Genomic DNA, 15161 nt, shown 5'->3' with positions numbered 1-15161 from the left:
GGGGACAAGATGTGTTTCATCCCTTTGCCAATACCTCTCCCTGTTTGAGATCCACAGTTGCTATTTGGGTCCTAAGTTAAGAGCAGTCAGAGAGAAGGGAGGGAAAGCGATGATGTTTCCTCTTCTCTCCAGATCAACCAGAAGTTACAGTTTTCGAAAGAGGAGAGCACCCGGGCTCCGTCTCCCGCCACCCCTCGCAGCCACACAAGCTCCGGGGAAATCTTGTCCCGCACAAAAATGCAGCTCGGGAACGTTGCTCCTTCGCCTTCTGCTCGTAGCAAGGCGCGCGCTATTCGCCACCCGCGAGCAAGGGAAAAGGCGACCTTCCCCTATTTTTCCAGCCCCTATGGCTTGCAACGCCAAGCAGCGAAGCAACAGAAGTCAGGCGACCGGCGACCGGCCTCTTTCCTCCAAAAGCATCTTCCCGGACGGCACAGAGAGGCCTCCCTCGAGGGGAGAAAGGCGGCGGCGGCGGCGGCGGCAGCCTCCCTTCCACCTGCGGCGTAGTTCTTCGCGCTCAACCCCGCTGGTCCCGGCGGGGTAGAAGAGGCGGGGCAGCCCGACGCCGCCACCCGCTCCGCCCCGCGCTTCTCTGCCCGACTTTAGGCTCCCGAAGCTCCGGCAGAGTCCCCTTGGCGTGCCAGGTCCACTCCGCCCGCTCGCCCCACAGCGCTCTTCTCCCCCCACAGCCAGCAGGAGGAGGACGGCTGCAACAAGCCTCTCTTCTCCACAAGGGACGGATCCTGGCGCGCTCCCTCCCACTCTTACTTGCAGTTGTTGCACTTAAAGGGAAATGAAACAAATCGCGCAACTTGAGCGCCAAACGCGTCACGTGTAGCCCCCTCCTCCTCCCGAAACTGCCGCAAACAAAACTCGCCCCTGCTCGCTTTTCCTCATCCGGGAGCCCCGCCGGCTTGCCACGGTCCTCCCCTCCGACTGTCCTTCCCTTCTTCTTCTCTCCCCCCCCCCCCGAATGCTTCCCAAGGGGCGGGAAGAAACTCGGTTCCCGTCACCTCAGACTCCACCTCTTCTTCGCTTTGCTTGTAATGCCTCGCCATGTTCTTTGTTTCTCTTGCTTCAACTACAGGAGCCCCTCCACCTCCCCTTGACAGCTGCAAACTCCCTCAGTTTCAGCCGCGAATCCCCTTCAGAGGGAGCCCTGCGTAGCAATGCAAGGAAAATGCGGCGCGCGCTCTCCAAACACCCGCGCCCTCCCGGGTGTGCACAGAACCGCCTTCACGCAGGCACAGTGCGTCTGTTAAAAGTCAATCCCAATCCATACATATACATATATATATATATATAACAGACACATATGTGTGTGTGTGTTAGAGAATATGCATATATGCGTATGTGTATATATGTGTTTGTTGCAGGTGACCAGCAGGGCGGGTCAGTTTCTGCTTTGCACCCCGAGCCCTCCACACATACGCATATGCACGCCTCGTACCCGGGATTCCATCCTCTCCACGCTCAAGCTCCACCAATTAGCTCCAGGGTGGGGAGAAGAGGAACGTGTTAGCCAATGAAACGTCGGGAGCCCGGAGAGTCCCGCCGCCACGGACCAGTAGGAAAGGGAATAGAATGCTCCCTCTTCCCCTCTCGTTCCATTCGGAACTCTTCCAGCCGCGGTGGTCTAATAGGGTCGAACAGCTGTGGAAGAGGCTGAGAGAAAGGCGGCCGCCGCCGTACTAGTTGCTGGTTGTGGCGGTATTTATTTGGAAGTGCTTTCGGTGGGCAGAGCGGGTGGGTGCGCGCGCGGGCGAATAAAGGACACGGCTGGAATGTAATACGGCACACGATGGTGAGGAGCTGCAAGAACGTCTGGCTTCAGGCAGAATGTGTGCCTACTGAAACCCGTTTATGTTGTTACGCGGGTCTTTGATCTTATTATCTTCTTAAGGGTAGAGGAAAGGGTGTTGAATAAGGGTCGAGGAAGAAAGTTAAAAGACGTGCTTAGTTGTGCAAGACAGAAATTAGCCGCTTCCCCTAAATCTGGACTTTGTGTAGTAGGTTGATTAAAGCTGTCCTGAACAGTTGGGAATTTTGTGGCAAATGGAGAATAAGGAATGCATAATGATTCGCTGGGGCCAACTGACAAAATCTGAGTGAGTGTGGGTTTAATTTATTTATTTTTACTTGTGTAATTCAACTTATGTCCTTCCCCACTCCCACCCCTTGAAATTCTAATAAATATTTTTATATTGGGGGATATTGGGTATGCTGTTTTGCAGAATCTGAGTGCCTTTGTGGCACTGAGTGGTTCACTAAACAATTTAACTAAATATACAGTGGGTATACTTACTAAATTATTCTTTAAAACAAACAAACAAAAACACAGCCAGATATTTTCACCGGGCTCTTCACTGTATAGGGAAAACGTGTTGCTTGTTTTTTAAGGGGAGGGCATAACAAATGGCATAATATGGAGTTGTGGGAAGGAGAACGTAGTTGGTATGAACCTTCATATGGTTGTTAAAGGCACCAAGCTTCCATGCATAAACATTTGACAACATTAGTCTGTACAAATTGCTACTGACTATGGTTCCAAGCAAACTGGAGTAGATAGCTAAGACAGATTGAGCCCCTCCTCATGCACCTGGCTGCATAAAACATGCTAACCCATTGACATGGATTGCACATACTGTTAACAAACCACGGTTTGCATCTCCAAAGCTTGGTTTGCTTTCCAACTACTGTACTCTTGCCTTATGCTTTTGTACCTTGGAAAGCATCTGTGGCTGGCTGGCCAAACAAATAGTTAACAAAGCGTTCCAAAATCACACATAATACCAACCCATAGTTAAACCAAGGTTCACAAGCCAGCAGCAAACCATAGCTTCAGGTTGTGGTTGGTTGGCATTAAACATTAAAGAGTTCAGGCAAACCATGGTTTGATAAACCATTGTTTAATAAACATGGTTTGGTTTCTTGTGCAAATCAGGTCATTGTGGTTCTCTCTGTGGCTGTAGTATGTGTGTAGATCCAGCAAATGTGGGCAGTCCAGATCATGTGGGTATTACCCACTGTCCTGATAGGATGTTAATTCGGTGTGGGAAAACCGACATGATTGCAACAGTCATAAACATATCTCAGTTACATGAGAGGGCACTATGGGAAAGTGGCACCCATATGGCTGGCGTTGTGAGTGAAGAGGGTGTTAGTAGTACCTTAATACGTCAAACCAACAGAGGAAAGTGGAACAATGGTTCATATGGCCAAACTGTCAAACATTTTGAAACCTCTGTTGCCTGAATACACATTATTTGATCTTGACTTCCGTCTTCCAAAGCTATAGGATTTGTTTCCATGATAGTAAACCTCAACAACTTGACAGAATCCATGCACATTGTTGTTCACAGAACCAACCGCTGAGTTTCTATTTGTAATCAGTAATGCTTTAAGGTAAAAGCTTGTGTACAACACTCTTTAAGTACAAGTTAGTATTGAATGTGTTGTTTCCCAAGCTTGTAACCATCATTTATTATTACAGTTATGTTGCAGAAATTAGAATGGTAGAATATTCAGCGGAGTGACCTGTCCTTTAGTAAGTCAGACAGCAAGGAACTTTCCATGTCAAAGAAGCTTTATTCTTTCCTTAATTAACATGAGTTGTTACTTAATAAAATCTGCTGCCATAAGCTACTTATTTTCTTTGCAGCAACGAGATGAAGAGGTGATGATACATTTGCCACCAAAAGTCACCACCCAAATACAAAGTAGGCAGTGGACTTGAGCTCACATGCATATATACATGATTTGTGAATAGAATTCATTCTCCGCTAAGTGTTTCACAGCGATGGTGCAGTGAGGAAAAACTGGAACAAAGGGAAAAGAAGTGGTTAAACAAGACTTTTGAAAAACCAGGCATACAAGTTGCATCAGAGTTGCTGCGTAGGAGGCCAGGAAAGGAAATACACTCTTGTTCTGATTCAGTACGCAAGCTTGAATAGATTTAATTAAGACTGCATACATTACACTGCTAATGAGCAAAAGACACTGAATGGTATTTGAAAAGTATCAGTTTCTTCAGTTTTGCAGGTTGATCTCCAGAACACTTGCACTCCCACAATTACCAGCCTCCCCCCCCCAAAAAAAAAAATGTTTGCAGAACTGGTGACTACTGGATTATGGTTATTTCCACATTAGAATACCCTTAAAAAAACATTATATGTCTGTATCCCTGTATGCATTGTTGGAACTCCAAACACTCTTGGGTTTGTGCTTGTATCTATTATGTGTTCATTTGAAGAGGACTAAGTACACCTGCTTACAGTACACTCTGAAAGTTCTCCAGTAGATAGTTGGAATATCTGGCAATATCTGGTATACTGCCAGACAAAATAACTAAGAGGAAACAATTGTCACTGTTTAAAAGAGTGGCTACATAATTAAAATGAAAGCAGAGAGGAAAAATAGTCCACATAGACCCCATTTGGGATAAAACAAGGTTCATAAAAGTGACCTTGGGACTAAGTTCAAAAACATTGCTTGCATATTGCCACTGGTAGTCTTTAACACGAAGCAGTCTCCTGTCATGTTGGTACTGTTTTGCAAAGTATGTTTGCATATAAATATTAATCAGCAAAGTCACATGCTATATATAGTCTCCCACTTTCATGGGACTAAAACAGTTGATGCAAGATTTCTGTTTACACAAATACTAACTTTCAGACTTTTGGAAATGAAGCTGTTTTTGTTGTGGCTATGAGTTGGACAAGCATAGTTCTGTATTCAAGAAAGCAGCAAAGCAGAGATCTTATGGTCAGGAAAAAATGGCTGGACTCCTGCCAGAGATTATACTTCTTGTCAAAATTTTAACAAAACACAAGCATTGTACGTATTAGTACTATGTGCCATTAAAAGGGATAAGTACTACACACAAACATATTTAGTATGTTGACATCATACCAAGATGAGCACTGTTGCATGCCACCCCAATCTCTGAGCAATGTGAGAGTTTAGGGATTCCAGGCATGCTTTCTCAGGGTCCATGTTTCCTTATGGCAGGGATGTCCAACAGGTCGATCGGGATCGACTGGTTGATCCCCGGGAGGTTGCAGTCGATTGTGGGCTCATTTTCCTTTGCTTTTGCCTAAGAGCACCCGGCCCCACCCCTCTCCCTTGCCTGGATTTTCTCTTGATCTCGGAAGATGGAGTTATTGCTGTGAGGCAAAATGCTTCCACAGCACTGTTTAGTTGAGCGATTAAACAACTTTGACCCGAACCCCTAAAAAACGGGGGTAGATCACTGCCAGATTTTAATTTTGAAAGTATTCTATTCTGTGTCATCCAAAAGCATAATATGTCTACTGTTGTGCCTTCCTAAATGTATATATTTACCTTTGCAAATCATTGTGAAATATGAAAACTTCATTTAAGAAAACTGAATATCCCTGGTCAACTGCCCCACAAGTGACCCAGTATATATATATATATATATATAAGATATAAAGAGTGCCCTTAGATGCATTCAGTACATTGGACACATTGATATTCAAAGTGGCAATTTGACCTTCAAAGGACCTGTTGTTAAATTAATTACAGTGTTCTGTACATAACACAACAATCAAAGCACTCCAGAATGAAGCACTTTAACAATAGCTCTTTTAAAAGAAACGTGACAGGGAAAGAGGCTGCTTTGTGTGAGCTGTTTCTTTAGATATTAGTAATACAGACTCAGAAGAGAGGAGGGTTGCATGTTTCTCCATTAAGAACACGAGTCGCATGTTATTAAATTCTACAATTGATAGATAGACGTGTCATTCTGCACTATCAGCACAAAAAACACATCAACGTCATCCTTCACACATACAAGCATGTTCTCAACAACTTTTGTGTCCAGATTTTCACTTTTTGGAATATGACAGCCCTTACCTCAGCAGGGTCTTCCTCTGACTCCATCCCATTCTCCAATGCTTCTGTAAATCCTAAAGCCTAACCTGAGCCTGGGCTGCCCGCGACAGAGCTCGAACCCAAGCCCAGGCTACTTGCACCAGAGTCTGAACCTGAGCCCCTGTGCATTCACCATCCATGTATAAGACGACCCCCAATTTTTGACTTTATTGGGAGGCAAAAAAAAAAATCATCTTATACACGGAAAAATACGGTACCTTTTTAAAGTGTAGCACACCTTGCATGTAAAGCAAACAGCTCAGGAGGTGATTACTACGCTCCTTATTTCATACGCCATTCTCCAGCACAGCTTACTAAATATTACAAAGCCTAGTGGCCTGGGTCTCAACAGCCTTAATTCACCACAGCTCCTAGGATTCTCTAGGGGAATCCATGTCCATTTAAAGTGGTAGGATACTCCTTTAAATGTCTAGTGCAGTGGGGCCTGAGCTCTAAATATCTATCTAGCAGGGATCTCCAATAAAAGCCCCAAACTGCCCCCACAACCCTGTATTTTGTTTCTGTTAATCTGTGAACTGGAGTTGCCTTTTCAAGCAAAGAAGTTAAATTTAAATCGAAGAAGTGCAGTGCAGGACCCAAGTGTCCTACCATGAAACCCTTTAACTATGAATGCTGTTGTAGGAGGAGAAACGCTGTCCTGAAAGTACCGTAGTTACTGCTATTTCTTCAGCAACCAACCGCCTCTTCCCTGTGGAGTATGTAAGGTCTGTTACTTACAAGCACAGGGGTCAAAGCGACTGCAGCACCAGCTGTGCTCTATCCACTTCGCATAGGCAAGACAAAACAGATTCCACCAGCAGCTTAGTCCTATGTTGACTTTGAATGTTGCACAGGAGAGGATGGAACACATGCCAGGTGATTGATAAGAAATAGCAGAGGCGCAATCCAGCTAGCAGTTTGGCACTTTTAGGCCCTATTTTGCTTGGACATTTCCCACACATATATTTGCATGCTTGGTGCTATTTGATTTCAAAAGAAAATGTGCTTGTGGACCATGTTAAGAGTCTGGAAGGGTGTAGGAGAGAGAATAAAACTCTAATTTCACAGTAATGAAGGCAGAAATGCTTGGACTACTTGACAAAGCATTGTTTATCAATTCATGAACGCCGTGGGTGCTTGGAATTCATTGCTATTGAACTGGTTGGGGAAAAGGTCACATGAGGAGGAAAGGAAGCTTTGACTTTCACATGCCTGTAATTGCTAAGGAAACTTCTTTTCGGGTGGTCACAAATTCAGTATGCCTTTGGCTCTCAGACAAACAAACGTAGAGCTACTGCATGTAGCAGGGTTTTTGTTTCAAGGTTTTTTTTTTCATAAAAACAACAACCACAACCACACACACACACTACTGTTCAACCTGTTTATGAAACAAATGAACAGTCACCATTTTTTACTTACACATTGTTCCAATTGAAGCTAGCAAGAAGTTAGTCTCAAGCTGTTAAATAAATGGAAATCATAGCTGTTTTGTGACTATTCTTAATTAGCAGATGATTACAATGCAATAGCTTCTTCAACAATTCTGCCACTGTCTATCTTAGTTTGAAATGTAGATGTTTCCAGAGGCTCCTTTTACAAATCCTTTTTTACAAATGCTAATTCAGCATTTATGCATATATTTCATGCAGTCAAATGTCATTCTGAAGGCCCAAGGGAGGAATTTACAAACACACACACACACACACACACACACACACACACGAAAATTAGGGCAATGGCAACCATTCCTCTCTCTTTCCCATTGTTTTCTAGTTTGGAGAGACACTGAGAAATAAAAGTTAAAGTTCCTCATTCAAAAGACACATTCTGTGTTCCCCATACTATGGAAACAGGTTATTTTGAAGTCAGTATTGTTCACTCAAGGCAAATACATACTGCCATACAGCTTCATCAACTATGAACCTTGAAATCTGGGATCCTCTCCAAACCAACGCCAATGTTTTGCAGTCCTTTTGCAGTGTTTTGCAGTGCGACCCCCACATTTTGCAGCACCTACCCAAACAGAGTAATTGGTACATCAAACCAGTTAACACCCAGAAATCCAACATTCTCCGATTCACTCCAAACCAGTGTTAAAGTTTTGCAATTGTTTTGCAGCGTTTTCATTACTTATCCATTTCATAAACAGAACAAAAGGCAAAAAAGGCAAAATGGCTGCCTATGTTCCCTATGATTTGTGGACACAATAAAGTTGCCCAACCACCCAGTATTTCTCAGGTTTACTTTGCCCTCAAGACACCTTCATAACATGGTTCAGCTTTTCCAGGATGACCATTTGCCATACCTGTCCCTACCATTTGTCTAAATAAATTCCTTCTAGTGTTTTTCAGGCCAGGGTTTTCACTACAGGTGCTGCCATTAAAAAGTGGCCCATTCAATTCTTTGCAGTTTAGGCCTGCATTAGCCACATAAATGTCAATAACGCTAAGTGGGTTAACATACCTATGGACTGCTTGGTAATGGTTTCCATTTCTTGAGAACATCGCAACCCATAATGTTTGCACCTTTTGATGACTCCACCGCATATGGTGGTAAGTGCCCAAATCAGCAGCCCTTCAAACAGGTTGCCACAGATGTTTTAAAAATGAGTGAGACTCTTCTCAGAGTTAAATACCACTCCTATCCAAGTGCAAGTATTTGTCTTCTAGTTTGAGTTGATATAGTCCTAAAGGGAGGCTTCACCCATTTATTGTCTCAGTCCTGTCATCTATTTGAACTAGCCAATTCCTTCCTATGAAGGTGCTGTGGGATCCAATATGCTCAGAACATCAATATTTGTGGAATCAATCTCAATTTTAAACCTAAAGAAATACTACCTATAGATGCTAAAGCAACTTTCCATTGATTGAGTTAAAGGGAACACTGTAACTCCCTAGTTCATTAGTTTCTAAGATTCTGAACATCCAGTTTCTACATGTTTGTTGAAAGGTTGCAAGATACTGTAATGACTTTAGCTTTCTGCAAAGATCCAATTATTTCCTCTAGCAACATAGGAGATGCTGAGGTATAGCTTTGGTTTTCATTATTGATTGATTTTATTAGATTTTATTTTTTATCTGCCCTTTACCATAGGGTCCCATGAGAGCAGGCATAGGCAAACTCGGCCCTCCAGATGTTTTGGGACTACAACTCTCACCATCCCTAGCTAACAGGACCAGTGGTCAGGGATTATGGGAGTTGTAGTCCCAAAACATCTGGAGGGCCGAGTTTGCCTATGCCTGCATGAGAGGTTATAACAATAAAACATACAATTATAAAAACAAAACAGTTACATCTATGAAACAAAACAAAAAAGTAAAAACAATTAAAAACAATTCCGTATATAAAACGTTTAAAATAGTTCCAATGCAGATGCGGACTGGAATAAATATATCCACTTAAAAGGCATGATGGAAGAGAAAGGTCTATTACGTAATAGAAGGGAATTCCGAAGATTACATCTACCACGCTAAGGGCAAGATTCCTAGCTGATTTAGCCCAGTAGCTAATTGGCAGCTGATGGAAATCTGTAGTAGGGGTGCAACACATAGGAGCAATATAGCCTGCCCCAGTGCGCTAGCTACAGCTTCCAGACCAACATCAAGGGCCACCCCACAGGCAGCACATGGCAGTAATCCAATCTGGAGGTTACCAGTGCATGATTGTCGGTAATCAGGTTATCCCAGTCCAAAAATTGCCGCAGCTGTTTTACCAGTGGAAGCTCATAGCCATTGAGGTCACCTGGGCCTCTAGCAACAGAGTTGGATCTAGGAGCACCCCTAGACTATAAGGCCGATCCTTCAGTGGAAGTATGACCTTGTCCAAAGCAGGCAATTGACCAATGATCCAGACTTAGGAGCCACCCACCCTCAGGGCCTCCATCTTGCCCAGATTCAGACTCACATTTGCTGGCCCTAATCCAGCCCACCACTGAAAATATTAAAACAGCAATAAAATCTGCTGTTTACTTTGGGCCATAAACAGATGATGTCATGAATGCACAACAAACACAAAGGCTAAATGATCCATTGCCACCAAGTAATGGAGGATGACCACTGGCTGTGCTTTAGTTCATACGCCACACCATAACTATTCCAATTAAACTGGAATTATGCAAAATATACAGCAAGGTCCTCCACACTGGAACAACGGGTTCTGTGAGGGTCGGTGTTGCTAAGCAGATAGCTTGCTATGTTGCCAGGCATGCATAATGGGCAATGCTCTTTATGTCTGAGTGCACCCAAGTACTTAATGAGCTGCATGCTACAATGCATTACATGGTTTAAACTCTAAGTGAAGCCGTAGAGATAAAGGGTCAGAAGTGTGAGCTCGAGAACTGATGCACACATTTTATTTACAACACAGCAAGGCGCTGATAATTCATTGGTAAGTGCAAAAAAAATGGGACCTTTGAAGAGAGTGAGTGAAAGAGGGATCTGCAATGCAATCAAATACAGTTTGAATCCAGAAAGTTCAGCAGAAAGGGTAATCCTAGGATGCTTATTGAGTCAAGTCAGTTCCTAATCCTCCTGCCAATAGATTTAGGAACTACAGAACACCAGGGAACTCATTAGGTATGTCCAAAAACATGTATAGGATTTCCCCTCCTCTCCTCTTTTCCTTACCTTTGTACCTGTTGTGATGTTGTGTGAACAGCAGTACAATCTGAGTCACACCAGGAATTATTTATTAATTAACCACCCACTGAAATTTATGTCATATAAATCAAACAAAATTGAAGTATCTTGCGAATTCACTCATGAACAGGGTTACCAAGTCTTCGATCCCAAAGCCTGAGACTCCAAAGCAAATCATGGTGATATCCTAAGTCTCTTAAGTCTTAAAAGGCAAAAATCTGACAATAGTACAGAATCCAGCAGCAAAGAGGCAGAGCCAAGACATGTGAAAACTGGGGAGGGGAGGGTGTGTGAGCAGGGCAGAGGGAATCAGAAATACATTTTTCTCCCCTTAATTATTTTGTGAAGATTTCCCTCCATCTATATATTGGCTAGTGGGAAATTTAAGGGAAAAAATCAACCTCTTATGCAATGTTTTATTTTCTAAACCATGAGTGAAATGGCATTCTGCCATGGAACATTGACTAAAGAATGCAGCAAGACCCAGCAATATGGAACTCACCCGCCCACACCAGCGTGCCAGATCAGAAACTGCTTTTGCAATATTTCCAAGGTTTAAAAGCAAGTTGCTGGGAAAAGGAAGGGGGCCGATAAAGAAGGAAACAAGGGCAAGAAAAGGCAAGTGTCCCAAGGGAGGGGGCATGCAGATATTTTGTGTACTGTGGTCTGAACTATGTGGATAGACAGGAAGCTGAACTTTTGCAGGGAGGGAATGCATGCCACCCCCCACCCCCCCTGGATCAGCAAGTCAGGCCAAGAAGTCACAACAGCAACCACGCTGGATGACTGCCAAGTTAAATGAATGTAAGGAATGGCCTGTCCTAGGAATTCATTAGGCATTGTCACTAGGGAGGATGTGACTGTTTGGGAGATGTGACGCAAGTCTGACAGGGCTGGTTCTTGAAAGGCACGGCAGAGGCACCTCCCCAATTAGAGGTATCGTGTTTATTTGTTCTAGTGCAATTTAGAAGCAGCCCCCCAACTCATATTATGTTAAAATGGTGCCTCTCAAAGTTGAACAAATCCAAAGGCAAGGAAAGGTATGTTCTCCCACTATGAGGATATCTTGTTAAAGGTATGAACTGTTACACCACAGATTCTACAATTAAAATAATTGCCTTAATTTTAAAAATGATTATTTTAATAGAGTGGGAAGGGGGAATCTGCTACTTAAAGAAATGGCTGTTGATATTTCACAGATAAAAGGAGTACTCCAGTCATGTGCTGTAAATATTCAATATTTTAAAATCACAGTATTGTTTTTGCTTCCGTGAAAGGCTTATCAACAATAAACTTGAATCTACTCTTGATGTTCTGAAAGAAAATGCATGTGTGTGTGTCATTTAATGGAAATTTGATTAGCTAAACAATACACTTGAGCCATAAAGCATGCATACTTTTAAAATACACTGTACTAGATTTTATTGGCATTTATTTTCATAAGAACATGTTGTGCATCAACACAGCACTGATTATTTCCCAGATGGAAAACGTGGTATGGGATCAAGTCAATATCTAAATAAGACTTAAATTATTGAATTACATTAGCATGAAAAGAATAAAAGGAAAAGCAAGGGATAAAATTACAAATATCTTATCTAAAAATGAAGCATCTTCCTTGTAAGTATTATCATGAGAAAATACATTTCACTCTGTAAATTTCTATTTCGGTACTATAAGTACCTCAAAAAACATATTACCATATTAACACTAGTGCAACTTTATGCACAGCAGCTTATTCTTACAATTAATATACTACTTTAAGAAAGACACCTATCATATTATTTGACTTGGCCTTTGACTTGTCATACAATCAAATGAAAGTCTGCTATCTCAAAACAAAACTTTGAATTCTTTTGCATGTTTCCCTAAACATGAGAATTATTATGTCCCTAATTTCTTTTCTGTACTGATTGTAAGTAGGAAAACAATGTAAGCAAATTTCTTAATATTTCAGTTACAGCATTTGGGAGTAACCTATGGTTGTGATCATCCCAGTTCTTCTCAAAGTTTACATAACAAATGCTCCTGAAATGAACAGAGTGTGGAACTAGATGATCCTCAAGGTCCCTTCCAAGATTCTAAGATTTTCCCTCCAGTATATAAAACCACAGGGTTGTTATCATGCTGCAGTTTACTTCACCACAGACAGGTGGCACTACAAGCAGCAGTGTGGACGGCCAAGGCAAAGCGAGTAGAAGGGATCCAGAGGATGGAGATGCAGGTCTAAGCCAGGGAATTGGAAGATGGGCAGCATAATGACCTAGGCAAGTGGCCCAGGAAAGGTGGGTAGGAGTAGGAGAGAAGAAGACGACGACAAAGTCTTTGGATTTGACATCTCGCTTTATCACTACCCTAAGGAGTCTCAAAGCGGCTAACAATCTCCTTTCCCTTCCTCCCCCACAACAAACACTCTGTGAGGTGAGTAAGGCTGAGAGACTTCAGAGAAGTGTGACTGGCCCAAGGTCACCCAGCAGCTGCATGTGGAGGAGCGGGGACGCGAACCCGGTTCACTAGATTATGAGTCTACTGCTCTTAACCACTACACCACACAGGCTCAGGAGAGATCCAGAGGACAGAGACAGAGACAGGCGAGGTGTGAGCAGGCCCAGGTGAGCAGTTCAAGGGAGGCATGATGGAGGGATACAGAGGACTGTGACATGGGCACATAAGATAAAAGCGAAAGTGTGATCTGGGGCACCAGACTACATTTGGTCTATCATGGACACTGGTTTCCAAGAATTATCACATTATAGGAGAAGCTGCCTTCAATATAATGGCCATTGTGAAGACTACATATCTCATCAAATACACCCCACTGAAGATGTGCATAGTGACTTTCTGCAATTCAGTTGTGTGACTAAGAAACCAAACCTTTGGATATCTTATATATGCTCACATAAGCCATCCTTAAGCCCACTATGTCTCCTTCTAGATTTTAGCTTGGCTGCAAAAAGACCAGCATTGTGAATATCTGAACTGATATTTGGTGAGAAGGTCCTTTCAGAAAGGGGACAACAGATTCAGCTTCCGACAAAGGTCTATAATCTTGATCGTGCTGCGTTACTTCCACTTCCTTCACTTCTGCTTAGCATCCCAGGGAGCTAATAGCTTCTTCGGCAGGTTGTGTGTGCCACTCCCCAGCATGAATGCCATAGTGCAGTTGGTCATCCTTGACTGTAGCCCAGGACATCTCCTGGGTGGAGCATCGTGCAGCCCAGTCTCCTGAATTGCTGATCACAATGACACCACCCAATCCCCCGACTCTAGTTTTCATGCAATCTAGGGCAGAGTCAGCAGCATCTCCTGGTGATTTTCCTGGGGGGGGAGTTCAAAAACACGTCAGAAATTAAATAATTTTGAGCAAAACCAATTCAGGCTGAAAGGGTGGCCTTGAATCTTTCCAGATTAGCCAATAACAGGCTTTTGCAGCAGCTACAATTCATCCATATAATATCTCTTAAACATGGTGGGCATGATCCCAAAAGTACGTGAGTAGCTCCATGAGTATAAGAGGTCATTAGGTTTGTTTTTTACTCAAACAGTGGCCTACCAACCTTCTTTTGAAACAAGTGTTTCAAACACAGGTTAAAACTGTGTTGTTGTTTTTGTGTGTGTGTGGGGGGGAATTCTACAGAGATAACCAAATCCCCTTGTGTAACTCTAAGAAACCTTTTAGATCCCAACAGTCAATAAAGAAGTATCAGAGAATTCCTGACCCCTCTCCAACAAGACATTGCAAAACTCTCTTTGCGAATAGTACACCAACTTACCGAATCAAAGCCAGATACAGTGGTGCCTCGCAAGACGAAAAGAATCCGTTCCGCGATTCTTGTCGTCTAGCGGTTTTTTCGTCTTGCGAAGCAAGCCCATTGATTAGCGCTACAGCGGTCTAGCGGCTTTCCGTGATCAGCTGTTAAGCGGGTTTTTCAGCGGAACAGCTGATAGGCGGCTTAGGAAAAGGAGGGGAGCGAAAAAAAACCGCGGGGGCGCGCAAGATTTTTTCGTCTTGCGAAGCAACCCCATAGGGAAATTCGTTTTGCGAAGCGCCTCCAAAACGGAAAACCCTTTCGTCTAGCGGGTTTTCCGTCTTGCGAGGCGTTCGTCTTGCGGGGCACCACTGTAGTTTATGGCCCCTTAGTCCAAATTCTAGCTATGTTCACTATACCTTGCTATTCCTGAGAATCATTCCTTCAGCTCTTACTAAATACCTTAAAATGAAGAAGATTCCACAGCCTTTCTACAACTGAGTTCCATTAGCCAGCTGTTCTAATGATTGACAGAATACCACAAATGACTTTCTATTTCTTTCCTTTGCTAAAAAGAAAGGGAAATAAAAGGTGATAGATACAACTGATGGGCCTAACTGTATCACGGGGGCACAACAACACAGAAACCATTCTGTATTTTGTCCGGCCCTCAAATGTGTGTCTCCTATATATGGATTTGTTTTAAAGGTAAAGGGACCCCTGACCATTAGGTCCAGTCACGGAGGACTCTGAGGTTGCTGAGCTCATCTCGCTTTATTGGCCGAGGGAGCCGGCGTACAGCTTCCGGGTCATGTGGCCAGCATAACTAAGCCGCTTCTGGCGAAGCAGAGCAGCGCACGGAAACACTGTTTACCTTCCT

General features: G+C 43.3%; 1 protein-coding gene across 5 annotated transcripts in view; it reads right to left on the bottom strand.

The window, feature by feature from the left end:
• Positions 1-3568: 3568 nt before the first annotated feature.
• ASRGL1 (asparaginase and isoaspartyl peptidase 1) overlaps positions 3569-15161 on the bottom strand; it is an 85106-nt gene continuing 73513 nt past the window's right edge. For 4 of the 5 annotated variants that reach the window (XM_082218376.1, XM_082218375.1, XM_082218374.1 and 1 more), the window contains exon 7: positions 11927-13850. In XM_082218376.1, coding sequence (XP_082074502.1) covers positions 13621-13850 — 230 coding nt within the window. In that variant the 3' untranslated portion in view covers positions 11927-13620. Of the gene's footprint in view, positions 3819-11926; positions 13851-15161 lie in introns of those variants that run through there. The other variant, XM_082218377.1, reaches the window with a different exon arrangement.

The sequence above is a fragment of the Podarcis vaucheri genome, assembly GCF_965113315.1.
Source record: "Podarcis vaucheri genome assembly, chromosome: 3".
NCBI lineage: Eukaryota > Metazoa > Chordata > Lepidosauria > Squamata > Lacertidae > Podarcis > Podarcis vaucheri.
This window is presented reverse-complemented; position numbering and strand designations above follow the sequence as displayed.